General features: G+C 43.3%; 1 protein-coding gene across 2 annotated transcripts; it reads left to right on the plus strand.

Moving 5' to 3' along the window:
* Positions 1–4,474: 4,474 nt before the first annotated feature.
* LOC118561320 lies at positions 4,475–6,223 on the plus strand. 2 transcript variants are annotated; one of them, XM_036133346.1, is made up of 3 exons: positions 4,475–5,845; positions 5,915–5,997; positions 6,067–6,223. In XM_036133346.1, exon 1 carries the CDS (start codon positions 4,661–4,663, stop codon positions 5,579–5,581), a length of 921 nt encoding a protein of 306 aa, XP_035989239.1. In that variant the 5' UTR covers positions 4,475–4,660; the 3' UTR covers positions 5,582–5,845; positions 5,915–5,997; positions 6,067–6,223. The 2 variants fall into 2 exon arrangements, with proteins under 2 accessions (XP_035989239.1, XP_035989238.1); XM_036133345.1 differs by having other exon boundaries at positions 5,915–6,223.
* The last annotated feature ends 19,255 nt before the right edge of the window (positions 6,224–25,478 follow it).

Raw genomic sequence — 25,478 nt, forward strand, 5'->3', positions numbered from 1 at the left:
GCGCCCCCCCCCCCTCCCCCCCGCCCTCTCGGAGCCAGGTGCTTTTATCAGCGGCCAGCCTTCAAAACGTGAATCCCTACGTTTAATGTCCTTCCACTCGTACCAAAATGTCCCAATTGAAATCAATAGTAGAGCCAGTAGCTGTATTTCATGCTCTTGTTTTTAACGACACAGAGCCAGCGGTGCTTCGGTGGGCATGGTTCCTTGCGCTTGAATTCAGGTGCGCAAAATTACGTAACATATAATTTAGGTGTGCACTTTTAAGGGTCATTTTAAGGAACTTGTAACACCAGGGGCTTTAGCTCGGACCCATTTTTCCTTCTCTGCCCTCTAAAGGAGCCCTTTACAGTCTTCATTTATGCATTTTCCCCACTGTTTATCCAGCAGCTGGATCAGCGTAAAGACGCAGCATGAACCCCTGCGTGCTTTAAGTGTGGCAGATGAGGGAAAAATGTTGGATGGTATAGGCTAGATGAAACTCTGCCTCATTCACTAATAAGACCAACATGGATAGAATAATGATAATCTGTAGTATTTTCTAATTGCCTGGATGTGAATCTGATAATTCATATTGTGCCTTTTATAATAAACTTAATATTTTCCTATCAAAGGTAGGAAACAAAGATTTCTCTTTCAGGGTCTAGTCAACCACAACCCCCCCCCCACCACCACCACCAAATTAACATAATCTCACTATTAATTTTTTTAAAAAATTGAGAGATCTGGTGAGGATTAACTTGGCCGGTGAATCAGGAAGTTAATTTCGGACACTGCATGCAGGTGGAGAGGCTTACTGCCCGATTGGATATTGTGAGCATAGTCGCTCAGACATGGATCACACCATTAATTTCAATGATCCCACGTTATGGCCAACAAAACTGGCTGATTCTGATCGAATGAACGTTTGTGCGTTTAATGGCAAAAAGGAAGCCTTTCCTTTTTGCCATTAAGAGGGCAGAGAGTTCCCAAAGTATCTAACATATTTTATTTCCTGCAATGGAAGGGAAAACATTGTTAGGGACTGGCTAATATACAGCAGGTCAAAAAAGGCCATATTTTGGCTGCAGTGCTTGCTGTTCTCTTATGAAAAAAAGATCAACTAGTGCACTAAAGACCTGAGAGTTAACCACAAACCGAAACCAACACCCAGGCCCCCGCGGACCATCCTGGCCCCCAAAGGAAGGGGGGAAAATTATATTAAACCCACATCAAGAACAACATTCAATCAACCTTTCTGTTTTGTCTCTCTTCGAGGTCGGTCATGTTTTTCTCTCCTCTCCAGCTTTCCGGGTTGATACACGGATAACGAGTCTGTGATGTATTTAGGTGCTAAGCCATTCAGGGATTTATAGACTAACCAAAGGATTTTAAAGTCTATTCTCTGAGATACAGGGAGCCAGTGTAAGGACCTTTGAACTGGGGTGATGTGATCTACTTTCTTAGTCTTAGTGAGGATGTGGGCAGCAGCGTTCTGGATCAGCTGCAGCTGTCTGATCCACTTTTTAGGCAGACCTGTGAAAATACCGTTGCAGTAATACATTTTCCTAAAGATAAACACGTGGATTAGTTTTTCCAGATCCTGCTGAGACATTAGTCCTTTAATCCTTTAATCCTGAGCTATCTCTATAGTTATGCTGCTATAGGCTGACAATTGGTTCGCTGTATTGTCAGCTGAGCGCATTCAACCGTTCATCATGACTGCGCCTGTAAAGAGTGGTAAACATTTGTTTCCAGACGAAGAAAGCCCAATAATAGCATTTTCTGGTGCCAGTTGGCAAAGATCTTTATGGCAAGGAAAAAATAAATTGCCCAGACCACCCATCCATCCATCCATCCATCCATTTTCTAACACGCTTATCCCTGCTGGGTTCTTTAGGGGTGCCGGTGTCTATTTCCAACTGTCAATGGGCGAGAGGCGGGGTACAACCTGGACAGGTCAGGATTCCATCGCAGGGCAGAAATAGCCCAGACTTTTGCCCAATTTACTGTGATATCACCTAGACCTGCTTCGCTAAGATGGCACAGCCAAACGACTTATCCCTGGCAGAATTTGTATTCCCTGCGTCGGGGGTGCATTCAGCTGGAAGAATGACTCCAGTCAACTCCGCCTCATCTCCAACCTATTGGGCGTGGAAATGAAGATGTTTTACTTTTCTTAACGAAATATAGCAATGGTGTCGCTACATTATCGTTCAGTTAGTGTGAAAAAAATGAAAATGTAACACTTGTTAGTGCTATCATAAGGGATTGCTATGTCGGTTAAAACTCAATTGATCACTCAATAGAACACGTTATGAGAGAAAAAACGGCTCTGTGGTAATTTCCAGATGTGTAAGGGAAAATATTAGCTTTATGTTATTAGATTGTCGCATTGTCTGTCTGCTGAATCATGGATTCACCCGTCGCTGAGCGCGGTAAGCGGACATATCAAAAAACCGGGGATGGAATCATGAATTCACCTGTCGCTAAACGATGCAAGCGCAGGCCTCAAGAAACCGAGGAAGGAATCATCGATACACCCGTCTCTAGGCGCTTCAAGCACGCGCGTCAAGGAACCGGGGACGGAATAAAGGATTCACCCGCCGCAAAGCGCTGTAAGCGGGTGCTGACCAACCTGAACGAAATTGACAAGGATTCTGGAGATAGGATCTTCTCAGCTACTTGGCAGTCACAGACGGGGGTTACCGGCCGATGGTTTTTCCGTGCAAGTCTCAGAAAGGCTCAAGATAAAACACTTGACTATTATAATTCTGACTACGGTGTGTTCAGGACATTGCCAGCCATTCCCTTTGATGTGTGGCGTGACAAGATGATCGGAATAGCAGACCGGATTTCAATGCTGTTTCGCGACTGTCGCAACTGGAATGACATTTGGTGGTCAACAAAGCGCTCTCTTTTTAGACCCACCCCTCACCACAGCCAATACCGCCCCTTTAATGTTAACCACGCCCTTCTCAGTATAAAAAACACAGCGAGGCGGGCTGATCGGGACTCCGTGCAACTTCGCTGACCAGACTTCTAACAACTGAAACCATGAGGAACGACGCGGGCAGCAGTTTGACATTCTGCGGGCTGGATAGCTCTCCTACCCCACCGCTGTCTCCTTCAAACGATTCAAACGCTTCATCATCAGCACAGCATGGGTCCCCGGACAGCGACAAATTCTCTCCGGAGCTGTACCCCCTTCCTTCACCAGCATCCTCGCCAACTTCTGATTCTTGTGCCCTAAGCGACTGCGGGAGCGAGAGTATCCTCACGTTCCCGGAGACGCTGGCACGGGCTCCGACGAATACAACGGATGGATTCGCTTCGGGTTCATCAGAGCAGTGAAAGCCGTTGTGCATCATCTTCTGTACAATGCCATAAGCAAGTACATGCACGATAACATGGTCTCTCCTAGTTTGAGAGACCATGTTTTGAGCATCCTGAGAACGGGTTATTTGAAAGCAATTACTATCGTGTAATGCAAGTGCTTTATAATGCACGTTTCATCAATGCCATTCAACAGTTCAAACTTCAAACTGACGACGGTAAAGAATTTTTCAACAAATCATTCAAAGCGTTAATGAATAAAAACGGTATTGAACATTTTTCCACAGCTAGTGAAATAAAAGCGTCAGTGGTTGAGAGGTTTAACCGTGTGTTAAAATCAAGAATGTGGAGATATTTCACCGCAAACAACACTCTCCGATATCTAAATGTGCATCAGGATCTGGTCAAAAGTTACAACCACAGCTATCATTCAAGTATTAAAATGGCCCCTGTCGAAGTCACCGCCAGTAACGCTTTTCAGGTGTGTCAGAATCTGTACGGGACTAATTCCAAACGCAGCACAAAACTCAAGATGCCGTTTAAGCAAGGCGACTATGTCAGAATCTCCAAGGTGCGTGGAGTGTTTGACAGGAAATATGAAGAGTTTCACGGATGAAAACTTTACAGTTACAGAAGTGATACAACGACCCCCCCCCCCCCCCCCCCCATATTCAAACTGAAAGATTTAGACGGAAAGACCATGCGAGGTTCTTTTTACTCTGAGGAGCTTCAAAAGGTGAAAATGTCAAAAAACAAAATGTATCAAGTGGGTGAAATATTAGGCAAGCACACCGTGCGGGAAGTCAGGCAGGTCTTGGTATGCTGGAAAAAATGGCCGGAGAATTTCAACAGCTGGGTAAGAGCCGATGATCAGCGTGATGTATAAAAGAAAGTGCTCCCTGGGATAGCTTCCCAGTCATTTGCTCCCCATCCCCGGACTCCTCCCTCTGCCTGCTCCATCACGCCGCCACACATGTAGGTCCTGGGGGAGGGGGCGTTACTGGAGGTTGCCACTTTCTGGTGACGCCCCTCTCCCCAATTTTATCATGCATCTTAGACACTTTCACTTCTGTAGTGGTATAGAAATATATGTATTGCTATATAAATAGCTTTCAGGTGCGAGGTTCCGGTTGGGCAAAGTGGGCGTGGTATATAAGCCACTGTGGCTAAGGTTTTGGTGTCTGAATGGTTTTACAAGTTTGGTGTTCCTGCTCGGTTGCACTCCGATCAGGGTTGTAACTTTGAGAGCTTGCTTATCCAGCAGCTGTGTAACTTGTATGGCATTGTAAAATCACGCACCACTCCTTACCATCCAGAAGGAAATGGCCAATGTGAGCGCTTCAATCGGATGCTGCACAATCTGTTAAGAACACTGCCTGTGTCCCAAAAAAGAGATTGGCATGCCTGTTTGCCCCAGGTTCTTTATTGTTATAATACAACTCCTCACCAGTCTACTGGAGAGTCACCATTTCTCTTAATGTTTGGGCAGGAACCTAGATTGCCCCTGGATTTTCTTTTGGGTAGAGTTGAGAGTCCAGTTGGTGGTTCTGTCCATGAGTGGGTTCAAGAACATCATGCTCGGTTGCAGGTAGCCTTTGATGGGGCTAGAGAGCACCTGAAACATGCTGCAGATCGCCGAAGGCAGACTCATGATACTCAGGTGAAACATCGGCCATTAAAGGAAGGGCAACTTGTGTTTTTGCGTGACTTTACTGCTAGGGGGCCTTATAAGACAAGGGACCGATGGAGCTCTGTGAAGTACGAGGTATTGAGGGCACCAAAGGACGGCGGCTCTGTTTACACCATTGTGCCTCTGGATGACCAGACTAAAGTAAGACAGGTGCACCGTACCATGTTAAAACCTGTGGTTGGTGTTGTTCCTCCTGATCACATTTCTCCCCATAACTTGCCTCCTGTAGAAAAGGGACTGTCTGAAGATAGTGGCCCCTTTGATTATGATCTGTTTGTTTGTGAACAGCAACCCCTTGTGGTTGCTTCTGCCTTACCTTCTGGTAGGTTGCTGCCTCAAACTCCATCCCAGGAACTTGGGCCACCTTCTGAACCTGCTGCATCTATTGAACCCTCTACATCTTTGGCTGTTCCATCTACCAGCTGTGCTGACCCAATGGCCCTACGTCACTCCAAACGTCCAATTGCTGGTCAACATACTAATGTGCACCATCTCCCACGGCCAGCAGGAGACATTCATCCTGGGGGCTCTTCTGCATCTTTGTCAACTGTGTCAGCGTTGTTTAGACCTTGGAACTGATTTTATTAGTTTTGAATCAGCCATCGTCCGGTCGACGATGCAAGAAGGGGGGGTAGAATGTAGTGGTATAGAAATATATGTATTGCTAAATAAATAGCTTTCAGGTGCGAGGTTCCGGTTGGGCAAAGTGGGCGTGGTATATAAGAAGCCGCTGCGCCCAATCGAACACACAGGTCTTCCTCAATCTTTGGCTGTGACTCGCGTCTCAGGGACTGACAGTCAAAAGGCATAACATCAGGTGCATGCTGCTCTGATCTTGTGGTGGTAGGTCTCCCCTCCCTTTGCACTATTGCTGCTTGTTCACAGAAGATCTAAATCCAGGTGTGATCATAGGCAAAACGCTACTGTGCGGCTCTCCTCCTCGTCGTCGGTTTGTGTGTGTGTGCACGCGTACATGAGTTTGTCTGGATTGGGAGGTAAGAAGTAACGCTCATTGTTAATGCCAATTTGTTGCAGTTCTGTTACATAGTGACTAACTTTTACAGGTCTCCCCATATTACCATTGCTGCTCTGTTGATATCCCGGATTTTGTGCATCATCAACCTCGGATTGTGGTGGCGGCTACACGCCCTAATTGAAGTGGTGTTTGGCGTGCGGCACCGGCGCGCTCAATTCACCTCCTGTTGCGGCGTGGCCAGAGGGTCGCACCAGATTCGGACATTTTAATTTGTATTTTTGTATTTTTATTTTTGTTTCAGCCCTTTCGATTTATGACATAGCCTGACTATTAATTCATTTGGGCTGATATTATTTTCCTTTTGTTGTACATTTTGGATTGTTGTCCTTATTAATTGTTTCTTTTTTCTCTCTCTCTCTGTTGGCAGTGCTGAGGCCCGGCGGCGGTGTTGGTGTGGTGACGGTGTCTTCTTTTTTTTGTGCCGTGATTCCTGAGTTTGGGTTGTCTCACTGCGTCTGGTGCTTTACAGGGGTTTTGTTTGCTGTGTTTGGGCGGCTACTGTCCTATAGTGGCCCCTTCCGCCGGTAACCTCAGCTACTGTAGTTACTTTTCTTTTTCCCCTTTAGCATTATAAAGAATTGGTTTTAAAATATTTTAAGAAATATCTGCCCTGCGACAGACTGGCGACCTGTCCAGGGTGTATCCCGCCTCTCGCCCAGTGAACGCTGGAGATAGGCACCAGCACCCCCCGCGACCCCATGAGGGAGAAGCGGTTTGGAAAATGGATGGAATGGATGGATATTTTAAGAAGCATCTAATAAAAAGCTGTTTGTACATTTTAAAATTGTCTCAGATGTCTTAATCCACGCATGAGTGAACTGGTGTGTCCTATCAAAAAGGGGAGTAATATTCCTTGGGTGAAATTCCCAAGGTGGGGTTGTGGAGCAATTTTATTTGGGTTCAGACATTTACAATTTCCCGATTTCAGTCTAGTCTCGCCACATTTTTGGCGTTGTTGACAGGATCATGCTTTTTATGAACATCTGAGACAAGTATTTTTTAAATATTTGTGTATTTTTTTTGTGTGTATTTTTTTCTCTTTTTTTTTTCTTTTTTTGTTTGTGCAGATTGGCTAATCCGTCAACAGAGCAGCAGTGGTTTCGTGCAGAGCATCAAAGCGGTGGGTGAGGCGTTAACAGTTAACCTTAGGTTGTAATTCTGCACTGTAGTAATCACAAGAAGCAGAATAAGCTTGTGATAATTATGGAAGAAGAAATTCAGGAACTTAAAGAGCTGGTAGCAAGCTTAAGAGCTGACAATGAGCAGTTGCGACAAGGACAGGCTAGCTTAAGTGCTCAGCCATCCACTTCTTCAGCATTGCCTAATGCCCCTCCTACATCTAGTCTCCCTGTACCAGAGAGACTGATTTTTGTGCCTAGAGATAGGCAATGTCCCATCTTTAGAGGAAGGACAGGTATAGGCTTGAGTGAGTGGACTGAGGAAGCGAGGGTGTGTATGAGAGCCCGACATCTGTCTGTAGCTGACCAAGCGTTTTTCCTGTTTGATCACCTGGAGGGAGAAGCTAGAAATGAAATAAAGTATCGCTCTAGTGCAGAGAGAGAGGACCCTGCTAGAATATTTGAGATCCTACAAGAGTTGTATGGTTGTTCTGAGTCCTATGTTGCTCTTCAAGAGGCCTTCTTTTCTAGAAGACAACAAGAGGGAGAGAGTCTTCAGGAGTTCTCCCTCGCATTAATGGGCCTTATGGAGAAGGTAAAGCAACGTGCACCTACTGGTATGTTGAATTCTGAGACGCTGTTAAGAGATCAGTTTGTTGAACAGGTGTTGGACAGTTCCCTGAGACGCGAGCTGAAGCAGCTGGTACGCACGAGGCCTGACAGCACTTTACTTGAGGTTAGGGCCGCAGCAATCCAGTGGGAACGCGAAGGGGTACCTCATGGTGGGAGAAGCCGTAGCCAGTCGCTTCCTTCAGTTTATGGCGTCCAGTACGGGGTACATGGTGGTCCTCAGGTAGCTTCTTTAACATCAGCAACGGAAATGAGTCAGATAAGAGAAATGCTAAAGTGTCAGCAAAAGCAGCTCCAGCAGCTTAGTGAGAGCATATCTCAGTTGCGAGAGTGTGATGGGGTGCGTGTCTCCCGTCGAACCCAATGTCCGCCAAATTCAGCTGCCCAGTCCCGTTCTGCTTCTGTGGCGGAAAACTAGTTCAATTAAATTCAATTCAATTTTATTTATATAGCGCCAAATCATGAAACATGTCATCTCAAGGCACTTTACAAAATCAAGTTCAATCATATTATACAGATTGGGTCAGATTATACAGATTGGTCAAAAATGTCCTATATAAGGAAACCAGTTGATTGCATCAAAGTCCCGACAAGCAGCACTCACTCCTGGGGAACCGTAGAGCCACAGGGAGAGTCGTCTGCATTGTAATGGCTTTGCTGCAATCCCTCATACTGAGCAAGCATGAAGCGACAGTGGGAAGAAAAACTCCCCATTAACGAGAAGGAAAACCTCCGGCAGATCCGGGCTCAGTATGAACGGTCATCTGCCTCGACCGACTGGGGTTACGGAAGACAGAGCAGAGACACAACAAGAGAGACAAAAAAGCACAGAAGCACACATTGATCTAGTAATCTGTTCTACATTAGATGGTAGTAGCGGGTGAGCCGTCTTCTCTGGATGATGTCACACTTAACAGAACGCCAGACCAGGTGTACCTACTATGAAGAAAAAGAGAGAGAGCAAAAAGTTAAACCCAAAAAGTTGGGTAGTTCCCACCGAACTGCTGAGCCACAGTTTGGGTGGGGATGCTATTGGCTCACAAGCCACTATTGGAAGTTTGGGTGCTTCTAAGTATATTTCAGATTGCCCTCATGCAGATGTAGTTATGGGTGGGGTGACAGTCCCATGTTTGGTGGATACTGGTTCGATGGTGTCCACAGTTTCTGAAAGCTTTTTTCGTCAGCATATGGAGTCTTGGGGTTCAGAGCACCTCCAGTCGTGTCATTGGTTGGAGCTTAGAGCTGCTAATGGTCTTAAGATTCCTTATATTGGCTATTTGGAACTTGATGTGCACCTCTGTGGTAAATTGATTCCCCACTGTGGTGTTTTGGTTGTGCAGGACCCTGGTGGTGAGGTCCCAGCTAAAGTCCCAGGTGTTTTGGGGATGAATATGATCAGGAAGTGTTACCAAGAACTGTTTGGGCAACATGGTGTAGCTTGGTCTTCTATGTCTGGTGTTTCCGAGGCCCCTCAGTCAGTCATGCAGGCACTGCAGCAGTGCCAGTCTGCCAACTCACGAGAGCCTCAAGGTAGTCCTGGAAGGGTTAAGGTCAGGGGTAAAAAGGGCTGTCGGATTCCTGGTGGAGTCATGAAGATTGTGGCTGCCACATGTTTTGATGTGTACTCAGGTTCTACTGTTTTGTTTGAGCCTTTAGAGTCTGGATTGCCTTCTGGTTTGCTTGCTTCCCCTGCCTTGGTTCAGGTAATCAGGGGTACAGTATATGTGCCCATTATTAATGTTGGTACAACAGAGGTGGTGGTATATCCCCGCACTGTTGTTGGCACCTTAAATGTTGTTAGTCTCCCTGCAGGAATTACTGAAGTCCCAGCAAAGGTAGCTACGATGGTGTGCCAGACGGTCTCAGTTAATGTGCAACAGCAGGTGGAGGACCTGGATTTGTCCTCTTTGTCGGTGGAAGGACAGGGTCAGGTAAGGTCATTGCTTAATCAGTATATGACAGTTTTCTCCTCTCATGATGGTGACCTGGGCTGAACCAATGTGATAGCCCATGACATACCTCTGGTTGATGATGTTCCAGTTAAACAACGCTATCGCCGTATTCCGCCTTCTGATTATGAGGTGGTGTTATGGGAGTTTTGGGTGGAATTCTAAGCAATAGTAACTGAGTTCCCATCTTTACTAATTGACGAGACGGTGGTATGACGTTCCAGCACTTTTATTGAGAAACAGAGCAGAGATTCACATAGATGGAAAGTAATCGCACCCCACGGTTCCGCTGCAGTCTCTGTCTGCCCTGTCTCTGCCTGTGTCGCTTTTCGGGCTTCCCCTAATACTGCACCGTGGCCTTCCCATTAGACAAAACAAAGACAGTCTATCATAAACAATCAGTATCCCTCAGCAGCTGCAGCATTTGGCCTTGCAATCAGAAAACAGTGGATCTTATACACAGACATCAGGTCTCCAGGCCTCCTCTGTCCGAGTGGTGTGAGGCCATAGTGACTTCAGAATAATAATTCTTATAACATTCCTCTCTTTTTTTTTTTTTTTTTTTTTTTTTTTTTTTTTTGATGATGGCGTCGTCAGCATCAAGTCAAAACAAGATGACCCATCACTTGAAAATGTGAACAAAGCACAGAGGAACCATTTCTGTAAACTCGTAAAGTGGGACCCAAAGGGTTCCCGTGTTGGAACCGGGTAGTGCTGGAACTTTTAGTACAGGTCAACATGAATGCTTCATAGAGCTTTAACACACAAGATCAAAGATTTAGCTTTTGTCCACAATTTAGGATTCATCTAATTAGGTAAGGCCTGTTTTAGGTACCTAGGCGCACATTATTTTAAAATTACATTAGACTATGGTAAGCTAAACCTGTTCAGTAACCAAGGTCGAATCCATCTACTCTGACCCACCCTGAATACCCTCCTACTCCTTTCTCCACTCACCCCTACGATAGACAATAATCCACCACTCCAAACTTACAACACCAGGAGCAAAGGCAGGAGAGGTTCAGAGCGGGCAGGGGAACAACAGAAAAAGCTACCCCTAGGGGGCAGTAAAAACTGGCAAGGCCCCCCTCCCAGGGAGATCTGCTCTCGGCCAATCTGAGCCTGAAAACCCTGTATTGAATCTAAGTGTTATCATTACCAGCTAATATTAAAGGATCCTTAGAGCCAATCCGATCCTGGTTCTTCCTATATCAAATCAAAAGGTGCATAAACCATAGATCCTTGTGTGTCTGAAGCAAACAGTTTCCATTTTTTACCATAAAACCATATTGATCAACATGATGTAATATTAAAGTGTAGATCTCATAACACAAAAAAATCGAACATGTGAGTCAGTGGAACAGAGCAGTTAAACAAACAGCAACACAATATGAGAAGAGTCCTAAACGTCAAGAACGCAAAGTTAAGGAAGCCTTCAGGCCATTCAGGCACAAGGCAGAAAATAATCTAATCGCGCTTAGGGTCTCTTCAGGCAACTCCTCCCGTTGAAGAATAAGGAATCAGAGTTCTCTGGCTTCTTCATCCCCAGTCCTCTTCTTGGTTCCTCCTCGCAGGCTGGACGATTGAGCTGGATGGTAATAAGTGTTCAGTTCTGGATGGGCACTGAGCATTTTATTTTGCATTTCTCTCTAATAAAACACTTTGTGAAGATGGTCTGCAGACACGAGTCCTTGGCATCAGAAACAAGGTGTAATTAGTGTTCTTATCAAAACCCCTTTCATGTGTCATTTATTAAAACATCCTCCAAGCACTTTCACATTCAAGATATTTCTGTGCACAATTATTTAGCTCTCAGAATTCTGCAATTTAATTATTAATTAAAATAGTAATCTTTAAGTTCAAATGTATCTGCAGTAAATTCATAATAATTCTTAACAGAATGCTTTTAACGTGTGTCTTAACTGTTGTTGTCTGACAGTTGAAGTTCTCTGCAACATAATTTCATCAACATATTCGTTTCATGACATTTCCCATTTATTTTGAAAACCCAACTGAGAAAAAGAAAGCCTTTCCATGTGAAAGCCTTTTCCCTCTCACCCTCTTTTTTTTTTTTTAAGTGAGGTGCTGTTCTGCACAGAAAAGACAAAATATTTATACCATGCTGTTACTGTTCAAGGATGCCAAGGTTCTACAACACAAAACAAAGCAGAGAGCAGGAGAGAACAGGAAAAAAACATTCTAACATTGTTGAACAACCAAAGCTACTTAAGCAAATCCGAATTATTTCCCAAATTAATCCTAAAATAAAGTAAACCTTACATTGTGTACATTGTGATTATTTATTTATTTATCTTCTTAAAATGAGGATTAAGGACTTTGATTAAGAAGTTCTTGGATGAACGCGTCTCTGCGTTCCTATTTGTCTAGGCCTCTGCAATCTGATCTATGATCTATGTATTCTGAGTGCCTGGTCAGGAAGGGTTGAGGTTCTCCGAAGCTTTCTGTTTTCAGCAACCCTGAAAACCCAGAACCCTTTACAGTCAGTGTAAGGTGTCAGATGACATGTGGGACCACCTTGTCGTCCCTCTGGTTCCACCAGCTGTGTCAAGTCCACAGCAGCTCGTCCTGGGTGCCATGCCCCAGGGGTCTCCACACCCCCCTGTGTGGAACGTCTCTCGTTGTAAGGATCTCACCTTACGTCCCGTTCAAGATGTTCTTTACACAACAGGAGTTCCCATGTGGGATGTCTTTGCTGCTTTGATGTTCCTCAGAGAAAACCTTCATTCATTGATATCACCTTCAAGCTGTTACCCTTTTATCATCACAGCCCCCCAACCATCCTGACCAGATCCAAAATGTCCCCATAATCTAATCTAATTAAAATAATCTTACTTATTTTCTGTATGTAAGACGATAACCATTAAATTATCCTGATCTAAAAGCCCTCAGGTTAACGGGTTAACTGGTTAAAAAGACTTTTGAGTTATTTGTGTTCTAGTTGAAAGATATTAAATCTCCATAAATATTGTAACCATTGTACCCTGATGCTTTAATCCTAAATTTACCCATGTTAGTTAGTAGGATGTGTCATTATGCTAATTTTATTGCAACATTACCCATTTTAGCCAGTAACCTTTTCTTTGCGTTTTATTGATGCCTGCCAGAGTAGCATAAATCAGCTTACACTAAGATGTTCATTAAATGAAATGCTATTTAAAAGTTCACATTACTCTACTTATATAGTGAAAACTAATTAATTCATTTATTTATTTAACTGTTGATATAATACCCACTTAATTTATTAAGTTGCTCCATGATTCCATCAAGGTGCTTCTTTAAAAGTTTTCACCTTTACATAATCTTAATGTGTTTCGTAATGTGTGTTTTGTTTTAATTGTGTACAACAAAATCTGAAGTGAAATGCATGAAGTCGTGTCTGCAGAACTCATCTGTGTTTGTTATCGAAGGTTGTCCGATGCCTCAGTCATAGTCCTTCAATGTCCATTTTCAGTCCAATGTCTGACTTAAGCACAACATTCTCCTTCCCTTCAAGAGTCCATCCTCCAGTCCTCACGCCTGCAAACAGAATTAATTCTGCCAGCATTTTTTGCCAAAGAAAACGCTCCATAGGTTGAAAAGAAATTACAGCAAAACAGTCACAAACATTTTAACTACAGTGTTCCCTCTAACATGACAAACATAAAAGAAACAAAAGGATAGAAAAAAAATAAATCAAACTTTGTCTCTGACAAAATAAAACTCAAAACTGGATCAGGCTGAAGTCAATGACATCACCTTTAGTCCTTGTCCCAAGGATCAGCCCCCATGGCACTGCAGCACTGTTTCTGCATTCTCTCGCATCTGAGAATGTCTAAAATGAGACTAAATCTCTATGTTAGCACAATCCTATCATATTGACCAGGTTTATTTGCAAAGAAAAAGAAGCAGAAACATAGAGCTGTTAATAGCAGAAAGCAACAAACATTTTTAAGACACCACCTTTCCTGCTGGAAGATCTGGCATAACTTGGTTAAAACTAAGTATAATTTAGTGTCCAAATCTGATTATAACTCCTTACCGCACTGCTATCACTGTCTTTTCAGAGTCTTCTGTTGGCAGAAAGGTGGCGTCTCCTTTAATCTGAAAGCAATAACTCAGAGAAAAACAAGAGTGTTAATAGCATGCAGTTAAAACCCTGGTCCCCTTAGTGTCCCTTTAACGTGATATTGTTCCCTATTTTTTCTGATCCTGGGAAGGTTTCTATTCTTCCCCTTTCCTTTGAAACTTTGTTCAAAACACCTCCAAAAGAAAGAAAAAAAACCCGAAAGAAATTAACCAAACAAAACTAAAACAAAATTGTTTTCCAAGGAGCACAATTATGTCTTTTCCAATATGACATAGGTTTTTGACTTATTACAAACCTTTTTGATATCCTTCTGGTCCTTTGACCATGTGTATTTGCTGTTAGTGATACTTTTATTTATATCTACCTTTTCAATCTTAATTGGTCAAGGGTGAAACTTTAAAACAATGATTTTTCCCTTTTAGTTTACTGAACTTCTAGTGTTTCTCTATAAATGATAAGAGTTTTCCCCATAATTCCGCACATTGAGAAGGCTACCCAAAACAAACCAAGATTAGAATTAGAATTTAACCCTTCAGAAGCTGGCTTTATTTTATTTTTCCCCTCTGACATAGTTTTCGTGCCCCAGGCCAGAACACACAGACCCAGCCTCGCCATAAACATTCAGATGTTTAAATCATGGTCAGATTTGTTTATCATATCTATTGTCCTTCTCAGGTTATACTGTCTCTCTGAGGTTCACCTCAGTTCAGCATAACTAATAACATCAGATGATTTTGTAACTGATGGCGCGTGTAACGTGGCCTTCTGACATTTTGACGCTTTTCAAAATTTCTCATTAGTTGCATTCAAATTCCAAGTAAAAAATAAATAAAATAAATGAATAGAAAACCCTTAGAAAAGCAATTCATATTTAGTTCCATACAGGTTTGTTCAAAGCACAGTTTTTTCTCATCTATTTAAATCAAAAATCTTGTATATCTAAACTTCTTTCAACTGGACTGGTTTGTGATGAATCATTATTATTATAAGCAATGAGATCTCAGTAATTTTAAATTACTTTAGGGCTAAAAAAAACAAGTGATAGGATCTCAGCCTAAATTTGTAAAACAGTAAACTTAACAAGCTTATGTGTCAGGATGCAGCTTATTGGCTGCAGGCTGAGCCTCTCTCCCTCTCTCTTGTTCCTGCGCAGCCTGATCGGTTTCACCTGGCAGGCTGCAATTAACCCACAACTGCTTCCACCTGTTCCCACCGCTTTATCAGACTCACCTCTTTCTGTTCCCGTCGCCGGTCCATAGCGTTCACTCCCGCTCAGTCCCTGCCAGTTTTTCTTGTCAGCTCCGTTTGTACCCGTCAGCCTGAAGACTCCTTTCACCTGGTCTTGTTACAGTCAGCCCAAAGACTTTCCGACAGTTTTGTTTTCTGCAGTATTCAGCTCAGACGTTCAGACCTCCACCTCTCGGCTCAGACGTTCAGACCTCCACCGCTCGGCTCGGACGTTCAGCCCTCCACTGCACGGCTCGGACGTCCTGTGCTCCACTACTCGGCTCTGAGGTTCTGCTCGCCTCTGCTCAGCTCTGATGCTCTGCTCGCCACTGCTCGGCTCTGATGCTCTGCTCGCCACTGCTCGCCTCTGCTCGGCTCTGATGCTCTGCTCGGTTCTGATGCTCTGCTCGGCTCTGATGCTCTGCGCTCCACGGCTCTGCTCAGATGTCCTGCTCTCCAGTGCTCGGCTCCAGAGTTCCTCCCGGTCAGTCTCTCCACACTCCTCCTGCCGGCCAGCTTCTACACCCTTCACCTCCGTCCGTTGAAAGACTCTGGTCTCATCCTCCATCTTCCAAACTATTCAATAAAACTCACTCATAAGAACTGACTCTGTGTGTGCGTGCTGTGTCCGGGTTCATCCCAGAAAAATATATCATAACATTATGTAACGCTTATTTCCAATTTCTAACAAAGCTGAAATATTTCCGTTCAAGCCATGTTAATCTCTCCGTGTATCAATTTAATTTGGTCCTGATATTTAATGTTAAAAAACAAACTTTGTTATTTAAATCTCTCTTTTACTGTACCTCTATTGTTAACTTAGTCCATGCTTAAAATGTCATTTGAATTACGGAGCTGCAGTTCTCCCAAAACAAATGAACATTCTGAAACCATGAACATTACTTTTACCCCGAATTAATTCACACAGACGAACGTTTAGTTACATAGATACATACACACGTACGGTTACATACAAACAATGACATTCAGACAGACAAACACGTGCAGGCCTGCTTTTTCACCATCTTAAATAGTTCTATGTTTTTCATAATTTTTAAACGTCAACGCGTTAAGTTCCCGCTTAGTTTAAAAGGTGGAGAGCGTGCGCTGGTTACGACCCCCCGATGCTTCGTCCACACGCGGTTTTACGCTTCAGTCCCGCAAGGATACAACTCTGTGTCTCGCAGACACTTGGACGCTTACCCATTTTTGAAAGTTATACGTCGCTATAGACCCTTTTCACATGACGTCACTCAACTTCCGTTTTGAAGCGGAGCAGGGTATCTTTACTTCCGGCTACATGCTTTTACATAGAAAATTCGGGAGGTGAAGAGGTGTTTCACTGATAATCAGCGCAATTTCATAAGGTAAGACTGAGACCACAATGTGTCGCATTGACTATCTTTATTTTCCTTAGTATTGGTAGCAATCATTGCTGTTATTTAGATGCTTTGATCGGGACAGTAACATGAAGATCAAAGCTAACAGGCAGCAGCTTGTTAGCTTACCTTACCAAACTTTTACCTATCAGTAATCAGCGTGATTTCATTAGGTAAGACTGAGAGCACAATATTAAACGTGTCTTATTGACTATCTTTATTTTCCTTAGTATTGGTAGCGATCATTGCTGTTATAAAGATGCTTTGATTGGGACAGTAACATGAAAATCAAAGCTAACATGGAGCAGCTTGTTAGCTTACTTCACCTGTCATTAATCTGATGTAGATGTTATAAAATGATTACTGTAGCTTTGCTATTATAGAAATAAATCTTGTTCACTGAGTGAAAAAAGAGACATTTATCTGCTACATTGTTCCCTTTACTTGATTATGGTGACGTGTTATATATATATTTGCAGTCACTGAATTAAAAAGATCTTATTCCATTTGAATCTTTTTGTTCATTCCTAAAAAAAATTACCGTGGGTCTATTGGACAGTACTTGTGTTTGTGTATTATAATGAATTTTCTTCATAATATTATTTGCACTTATATTAATGCACTTTTTTTTAGTTTTTGTGCAAAATACTGTATATTTTAAGTAGAAGCCTGAAATTGTTGTTATTATACTGTATTAGTAATGACATGTGCTGCTGACCTCTTAGTCAGATCAACCTTTAAAAAAGAGATCTTAATCTCAATGGGAGTTTATCTGGTTAAATAAAGGTTTTAAAAAGTATTATAGTTAATCTATTTTTTTCTCCCCTTGTGTCCATCTCTCAGCAGCATCATATCCACCAAGCATGGCTCAACCACAGAGAAACCGCTACTGCAGTGTCCCACAGTGTTCAAACAACAAAAAAAACTTTCCATATCTCAGTGTTCATGACTTCCCGGCTGATGCTGAGACTGGAGCCCGTTGGGTGACGGCAAGAAGAGACGAGGGGCCAAATTTGAAAATCCTTCATGGCAGCACTTACGCCTGCAGTCAGCACTTCTCTTCCGAGGAGACCTATGTTTCTGCAAGTGGTCTTTAACAAATTAAACTCCATCTTTCTTTCTTAAAGATAATTGAGTTATAAGTTAATTTAGCTATTCCCAAGATAATTTCAGTGGCTCACCATGTAAAATTTTATTAGAGCTGTCAAAATCAATTTGTTAATGAAAGGAAATTAATCTGAGAAATTAATTAATTTCTGCACATAAAATGGTTTTTAAAAATACTCACCTGTACACTGTGATCGCACGCTGTCTCTTTCTCCTGCATTGTTTACATTTCAATTGTTTACTGTTAAATCACTGCTGTAATTTACTGTAATTCTCAAGCTGTATGCAAACGGAATTTCGTTCTGTACGCACTCGGTGCATACATAATGACAAATAAAGTTGTCTAAATCTAATTTTGTCTACGGATGAACCCAGAACCACACACAAGGGACTTAAAATGAAAGTCTTTATTGAAGGTTTGATGGGATGGAGGGTGATGTAAGCAGCGAGGTAGAACTGCACGGGAACAGGGTGATGGTGTTGGCAGGAGCTGACGGACCGGAGAGAGACTTCTTGGAACCAGGAACAGGCAGCAGGGTCCACACCTCGGCAGAGAATTGACAGTTCAGGGGAGAACCCACCAGAGCTCGGCAGCAGGCTCTTCTGTAAGGCAGAGGGGAACCGAAGCAAGGCAGCAGGATAAACAGGACAGGTAAAAGGTAAAATGGACAGAGCTGCTATGAAGTATCTATGTAATAAATAACTAAAATATATGAAGTGTGATGTCTGAAGTTTTTTTAAATCCATGTTTTTTTGGTCAGTTCCTGAAAAATAACAGTATAGGACACAAGGGGTTTGCCCCGACAGCAGCATAATCCATAAATACTATAGTGAACTGATTATTAGTGTGCATGCAGTGTGCTTGCAACATTATTGACAGCGTCTTTCTCAGTCTATGATGTCCTAAGCTATCACAGTTTTAACAGGAATGGGCAGAATTATTTTATTAATTGAGGCTCCAGATCTACTGACAAGACTGAGAAACACACTGAACCCACCGAGGAATTTTGTGGGATACTGCAAAGTCTGCAACCTCAGTAAAATACTACACAAAAAAAAAAAACGGGAGGGAATGAGGCTCCTCATTTTTATTCATAGAGCTGTGACCAAGTGGCCAACAGCATTGACACTGTTCCAAAACAAAGTAAGAAAAGGCTCAACATTATACATCAACTATATCCCTGGTGTGACTCATTGACTAAAAGCTGTGAAACAGAATAGCTGATATAGCAATAAAGCTAGCGTAGCAATATAATGGAGAAATAGAAAACTAATAAATGACAAAAGTCCTGTTGGTAGCATAGCTACCATTATCCTAGCATCTATGCTAACAACAGAGCTAAGAAGACAAAGCTCTTACCTTCATAATCGAAAAGGTATTGTTCCACAAAGAACTTGTCATCTTTGTCGAGTTTGGAGGCTGGTGTGGCCGAAAGCTTTTGTGCCATTCTGTGCACGTCTCCCAAACGAAATTTGGGTAGATTGGTGAGGGACTGTGTGAATTCCCTATGTAAAAACACTGCTCGCGGAGAAAGCGGAAGTAAAGATACCCTGCTTCACCGCAGAACGGAAGTTGCATGACGTCACTGTGAAAAGGGTCTATTAGCAGTTTAGACCAATTTTATCCACAACGGAAGTGCCTAATCGGTCCCCACGTAAACGCTTCCCCGGTGCAACGCCTTTTTAGTGTCGTTTCCGTTTCCTTGTTTATTCATTTTATTCAATTTTCGCTTTTTTTGTTTTTCTCTTAATTTTATTTTAATTATTTAGTAGCAGTACTGCAATAAAATAAAATAATAGTAATAATAATAACCCCTATGTGAGAAATCTGCATGTTTACGCAAATCATTTCAAATAATTTATGCATGTCATGCGTCTGGGCCCCTACATTTTTCAGCATGAAATCGAACGTCTCACCCTGGGGCTAGGCTTGACCCTGAGAAACTCTGCCTTTTACCCATTACACAGACTCTTCTGCATCCAGACTCTTTTTTTTTTGTTTGTTTTTATTTATTTTATCGTTTTTTTTGTTTTTTATTATTATTTTCTACTTATCCTTAGCACGATCGACCAACTAAAATGAAAGGCCTCACATCTGATGGTCGGCTTTTTGGTATAATGGTCGGGGTCCCCACTTATCAAAGCTGCAAACGTCTTCGCAACAGTCAAGGACTTAAGCATCCCTGCCGCTTTCATCCACAACAGAAGTGGACAGCCTCTTGCACAAACCCAAGACAAGAGGACTTTAATGGACCAGCTGCAAACTGCTCAGTCGGTCACCTGTTCTCCAGGTGGAAATCACTCTGCCCGTCCTCCCCCCTTGTGGGAAAGTCCGTATTTCAGCTGAAAACGTATTCTAATTAAATTTTGAATATTAGTTTAATGTTTAAACCTTAGTCACCGTTCGGTATTGCGAACCCTGTTTTATTTGCCTTAAGGATTAAATATAATTCATTATTTCTACCGGCTTTTACTTTTACTACCTTTTAGGTTTACAGTTTTAAATTGTAAAATTTCTTGAGGTATACTTTAAAATGGGGTTTAAATTTTAAAAGCTTGCAAGCATTTTTGACCAATTGCGTTTGTTTTTAAAAGAGCTGGAAAATAATCCCCTTACCGTCTCATGAAAGAAAGGTTCGGATCTTCGCGCCGACGCCCCAGAGATGCTCCGAGACCAGGAGCTCCTCCACATCCCTTGAAAATCCATTCGGGGTACCAGAGGCCGGATAACCTCTCCGGGCCGGCCAAAGCAGCTCTTGTCCCCGGACTCCCCGGCTCGTCGGTCGGAGATCCTGTTCGTTTACGCCAAATTGTTATGGGAGTTTTGGGTGGAATTCTAAGCAATAGTAACTGAGTTCCCATCTTTACTAATTGACGAGACGGTGGTATGACGTTCCAGCACTTTTATTGAGAAAGAGAGCAGAGATTCACATAGATGGAAAGTAATCGCACCCCACGGTTCCGCTGCAGTCTCTGTCTGCCCTGTCTCTGTCTGCCTCGCTTTTCGGGCTTCCCCTAATACTGCACCGTGGCCTTCCCATTAGACAAAACAAAGACAGTCTATCGTAAACAATCAGTATCCCTCAGCAGCTGCAGCATTTGGCCTTGCAATCAGAAAACAGTGGATCTTATACACAGACATCAGGTCTCCAGGCCTCCTCTGTCCGAGTGGTGTGAGGCCATAGTGACTTACGAATAATAATTCTTATAACAGGTGGTGAAGGACCATATAAATCAGTTACTTGCTTCACAGATCATTAGAGAAAGTAGCAGCCCATAGTCTTAGTGAGGAAGAAAGATGGGAGTATTCGTATGTGTGTTGACTATAGAAGACTAAATAGTAAGATCCGGAAAGATTCCTTCCCCCTTCCACGAATAGAAGAATCGTTGGATACCTTGTCTGGTGCATGCTGGTTTTCTACCCTCGATCTCGCTAGCGGGTATAATCAGGTTCCAGTTGTGGAGGCAGACCGTCCAAAAACTGCCTTTTGTACTCCCTTTGGGCTGTTTGAATGGAACCGAATGCCTTTCGGACTCTGTAATGCGCCTAGCACTTTTCAACGGCTAATGCAGCGGATTTTTGGGGACCAACAGTACCAGTCTGTCCTGTTATATCTTGATGACATTGTTGTTTTCTCTTCAAGTGTGGATCAACATCTGGAGCGCTTGAAAGTGGTGCTGGGCCTACTTAACCAACAGCGGCTTAAAGCAAAGCTCAGTAAATGTTCCTTCTTTCAAAAAGAGGTACGTTATTTAGGACATGTGATCTCTGGTGAGGGGGTTGCTACAGATCCTAGTAAAACTGAAGTTGTAGCCAATTGGCCAACTCCCACTAAGGCCTCAGAACTTCGGTCATTCCTTGGTTTTGCCAGTTATTACCGTCGCTTTGTGGAAGGTTTTGCAAAATTGGCAGCTCCATTGCATAAAGCGGTGGCTCAGTGTGGTGGTACCGGTAAGAAACCTGATCGTGGACTTGTTGCATGCTGGACTGATGAATGTCAAAAGAGCTTTGAAGCCTTGAAGGCTAAGCTAACAACAACGCCAGTGCTAGCCTATGCAGATTTCACTCAACCATTTATCTTGGAGGTTGATGCCAGCCATGGTGGCCTGGGAGCAGTCCTCTCGCAAATACAGGCAGGCAAAGTGAGACCGATTGCTTATGCTAGTCGAGGCTTGAGACCCACAGAGCAAAATATGGCAAATTACAGCTCCATGAAGCTTGAGTTTCTGGCCCTCAAGTGGGCCATGACTGACAAGTTTAGAGAGTATCTGTTGGGAAACAAATGTATTGTATATACTGATAACAACCCTCTCAGCCATTTGTCCACTGCTAAATTGGCTGCCACTGAACAGCGGTGGGCTGCTCAGCTAGCCTCTTTTGATTTTGAGATCAAGTATCGGTCAGGGCGGTGTAATACCAATGCTGATGCACTTTCTCGTCAGCATCCACCTGATCCGCCAGATGTGAAAGCAATGCTCCCAGGTACAGCTTTGCCTAAAGCATTGCAGGACGCTTTGGGGTTTGAAAAGGTTGAGGCAACCCAGGCAGTTGTTGCGGTTTTGCCGCAGCATTCTACGGCTGAACTTTGTGCTTTGCAGCAGGCTGATCCATTTGTACAGGACTTGTTGGTGTTCTGGAAGAAAGGACAGCATCCCAGTCGAGAGGAGCGAGCCCAGCTGTCCCCGTCCACTTTGGTTCTGCTGCGGCAGTGGGACCGGTTTGTCGAGAGAGATGGAGTTCTCTATCGAAAGGTATTTAGATCAGATGGTGGTGATGCTGTGTTCCAGCTGGTGTTGCCAAGTGTGCTAATCAAGGATGTTCTGACTAAAGTCCATGAAGAGCATGGTCACCAGAGAGTGGAGCGAACGTTGGAGCTCTTACGGTCCCGGTGTTATTGGCCTCATATGGCCTCTGATGTGGCTCAATGGTGCCAGGCTTGTGAGAGATGCCAAGTGTTTAGGGGTAGGAGTTTATAAGTTCTCACTTCTTTCTACCCCATTTTGAGCATGATATGTTAACTGAAACAAAAATCTGTATTTTCTCTTCTTTCTTATGCACTTCTTGTTACTGTGCACTATTTTATTTTTATATTTGTATCATGTTCGAATAAATTTCAATTTCAAATTTCAATAAATTTCAATTTCAAGTGGCAAAGGATGTTCACCCTAAAGCTTATGGCTATATGGGACATCTACTGGCATCACGTCCTAATGAAATTTTGGCCATTGATTATACCACCTTAGAGCCCACCCATAATGGCTTGGAAAATGTTTTGGTCTTGACGGATGTTTTTAGTAAATATACTGTTGCTGTCCCTACACGGGATCAGCGAGCGGCCACTGTGGCTAAGGTTTTAGTGTCTGAATGGTTTTACAAGTTTGGTGTTCCTGCTCGGTTGCACTCCGATCAGGGTTGTAACTTTGAGAGCTTGCTTATCCAGCAGCTGTGTAACTTGTATGGCATTGTAAAATCACGCACCACTCCTTACCATCCAGAAGGAAATGGCCAATGTGAGCGCTTCAATCGGATGCTGCACAATCTGTTAAGAACATTGCCTGTGTCCCAAAAAAGAGATTGGCATGCCTGTTTGCCCCAGGTTCTTTATTGTTATAATACAACTCCTCACCAGTCTACTGGAGAGTCACCATTTCTCTTAATGTTTGGGCAGGAACCTAGATTGCCCCTGGATTTTCTTTTGGGTAGAGTTGAGAGTCCAGTTGGTGGTTCTGTCCATGAGTGGGTTCAAGAACATCATGCTCGGTTGCAGGTAGCCTTTGATGGGGCTAGAGAGCACCTGAAACATGCTGCAGATCGCCGAAGGCAGACTCATGATACTCAGGTGAAACATCGGCCATTAAAGGAAGGGCAACTTGTGTTTTTGCGTGACTTTACTGCTAGGGGGCCTTATAAGACAAGGGACCGATGGAGCTCTGTGAAGTACGAGGTATTGAGGGCACCAAAGGACGGCGGCTCTGTTTACACCATTGTGCCTCTGGATGACCAGACTAAAGTAAGACAGGTGCACCGTACCATGTTAAAACCTGTGGTTGGTGTTGTTCCTCCTGATCACATTTCTCCCCATAACTTGCCTCCTGTAGAAAAGGGACTGTCTGAAGATAGTGGCCCCTTTGATTATGATCTGTTTGTTTGTGAACAGCAACCCCTTGTGGTTGCTTCTGCCTTACCTTCTGGTAGGTTGCTGCCTCAAACTCCATCCCAGGAACTTGGGCCACCTTCTGAACCTGCTGCATCTATTGAACCCTCTATATCTTTGGCTGTTCCATCTACCAGCTGTGCTGACCCAATGGCCCTACGTCACTCCAAACGTCCAATTGCTGGTCAACATACTAATGTGCACCATCTCCCACGGCCAGCAGGAGACATTCATCCTGGGGGCTCTTCTGCATCTTTGTCAACTGTGTCAGCGTTGTTTAGACCTTGGAACTGATTTTATTAGTTTTGAATCAGCCATCGTCCGGTCGACGATGCAAGAAGGGGGGGTAGAATGTAGTGGTATAGAAATATATGTATTGCTAAATAAATAGCTTTCAGGTGCGAGGTTCCGGTTGGGCAAAGTGGGCGTGGTATATAAGAAGCCGCTGCGCCCAATCGAACACACAGGTCTTCCTCAATCTTTGGCTGTGACTCGCGTCTCAGGGACTGACAGTCAAAAGGCATAACATCAGGTGCATGCTGCTCTGATCTTGTGGTGGTAGGTCTCCCCTCCCTTTGCACTATTGCTGCTTGTTCACAGAAGATCTAAATCCAGGTGTGATCATAGGCAAAACGCTACTGTGCGGCTCTCCTCCTCGTCGTCGGTTTGTGTGTGTGTGCACGCGTACATGAGTTTGTCTGGATTGGGAGGTAAGAAGTAACGCTCATTGTTAATGCCAATTTGTTGCAGTTCTGTTACATAGTGACTAACTTTTACAGGTCTCCCCATATTACCATTGCTGCTCTGTTGATATCCCGGATTTTGTGCATCATCAACCTCGGATTGTGGTGGCGGCTACACGCCCTAATTGAAGTGGTGTTTGGCGTGCGGCACCGGTGCGCTCAATTCACCTCCTGTTGCGGCGTGGCCAGAGGGTCGCACCAGATTCGGACATTTTAATTTGTATTTTTTAAATTTTTATTTTTGTTTCAGCCCTTTCGATTTATGACATAGCCTGACTATTGATTCATTTGGGCTGATATTATTTTCCTTTTGTTGTACATTTTGGATTGTTGTCCTTATTAATTGTTTCTTTTTTTTTTTCTGTCTCTGTTGGCAGTGCTGAGGCCCGGCGGTGTTGGTGTGGTGACGGTGTCTTCTTTTTTTGTGCCGTGATTCCTGAGTTTGGGTTGTCTCACTGCGTCTGGTGCTTTACAGGGGTTTTGTTTGCTGTGTTTGGGCGGCTACTGTCCTATAGTGGCCCCTTCCGCCGGTAACCTCAGCTACTGTAGTTACTTTTCTTTTTTTCCCTTTAGCATTATAAAGAATTGGTTTTAAAAAGAATATTTTAAGAAGCATCTAATAAAAAGCTGTTTGTACATTTTAAAATTGCCTCAGATGTCTTAATCCATGCATGAGTGAACTGGTGTGTCCTATCAAAAAGGGGAGTAATATTCCTTGGGTGAAATTCCCAAGGTGGCGTTGTGGAGCAATTTTATTTGGGTTCAGAAATTTACAATTTCCCGATTTCAATCTAGTCTCGCCACATTAGCTTACTTTACCTATCATTAATCTGATGTAGATGTTGTAAAATTATTACTGTAGCTTTGTTATTATTCACTGAGTGAAAAGAGACATTTATCTGCTACATTGTTCCCCTTACTTTCTTATGGTGACGTGTTATATATAATTGCAGTCACTGAATTCAAAAGATCTTATTCCAAATCATTACAGGCTTATAGGCTGATAAGATTGGGTTTACCGGGCTGCTGTTACATGTCTATTGAA

The sequence above is a fragment of the Fundulus heteroclitus genome, unplaced genomic scaffold, assembly GCF_011125445.2.
Source record: "Fundulus heteroclitus isolate FHET01 unplaced genomic scaffold, MU-UCD_Fhet_4.1 scaffold_61, whole genome shotgun sequence".
NCBI lineage: Eukaryota > Metazoa > Chordata > Actinopteri > Cyprinodontiformes > Fundulidae > Fundulus > Fundulus heteroclitus.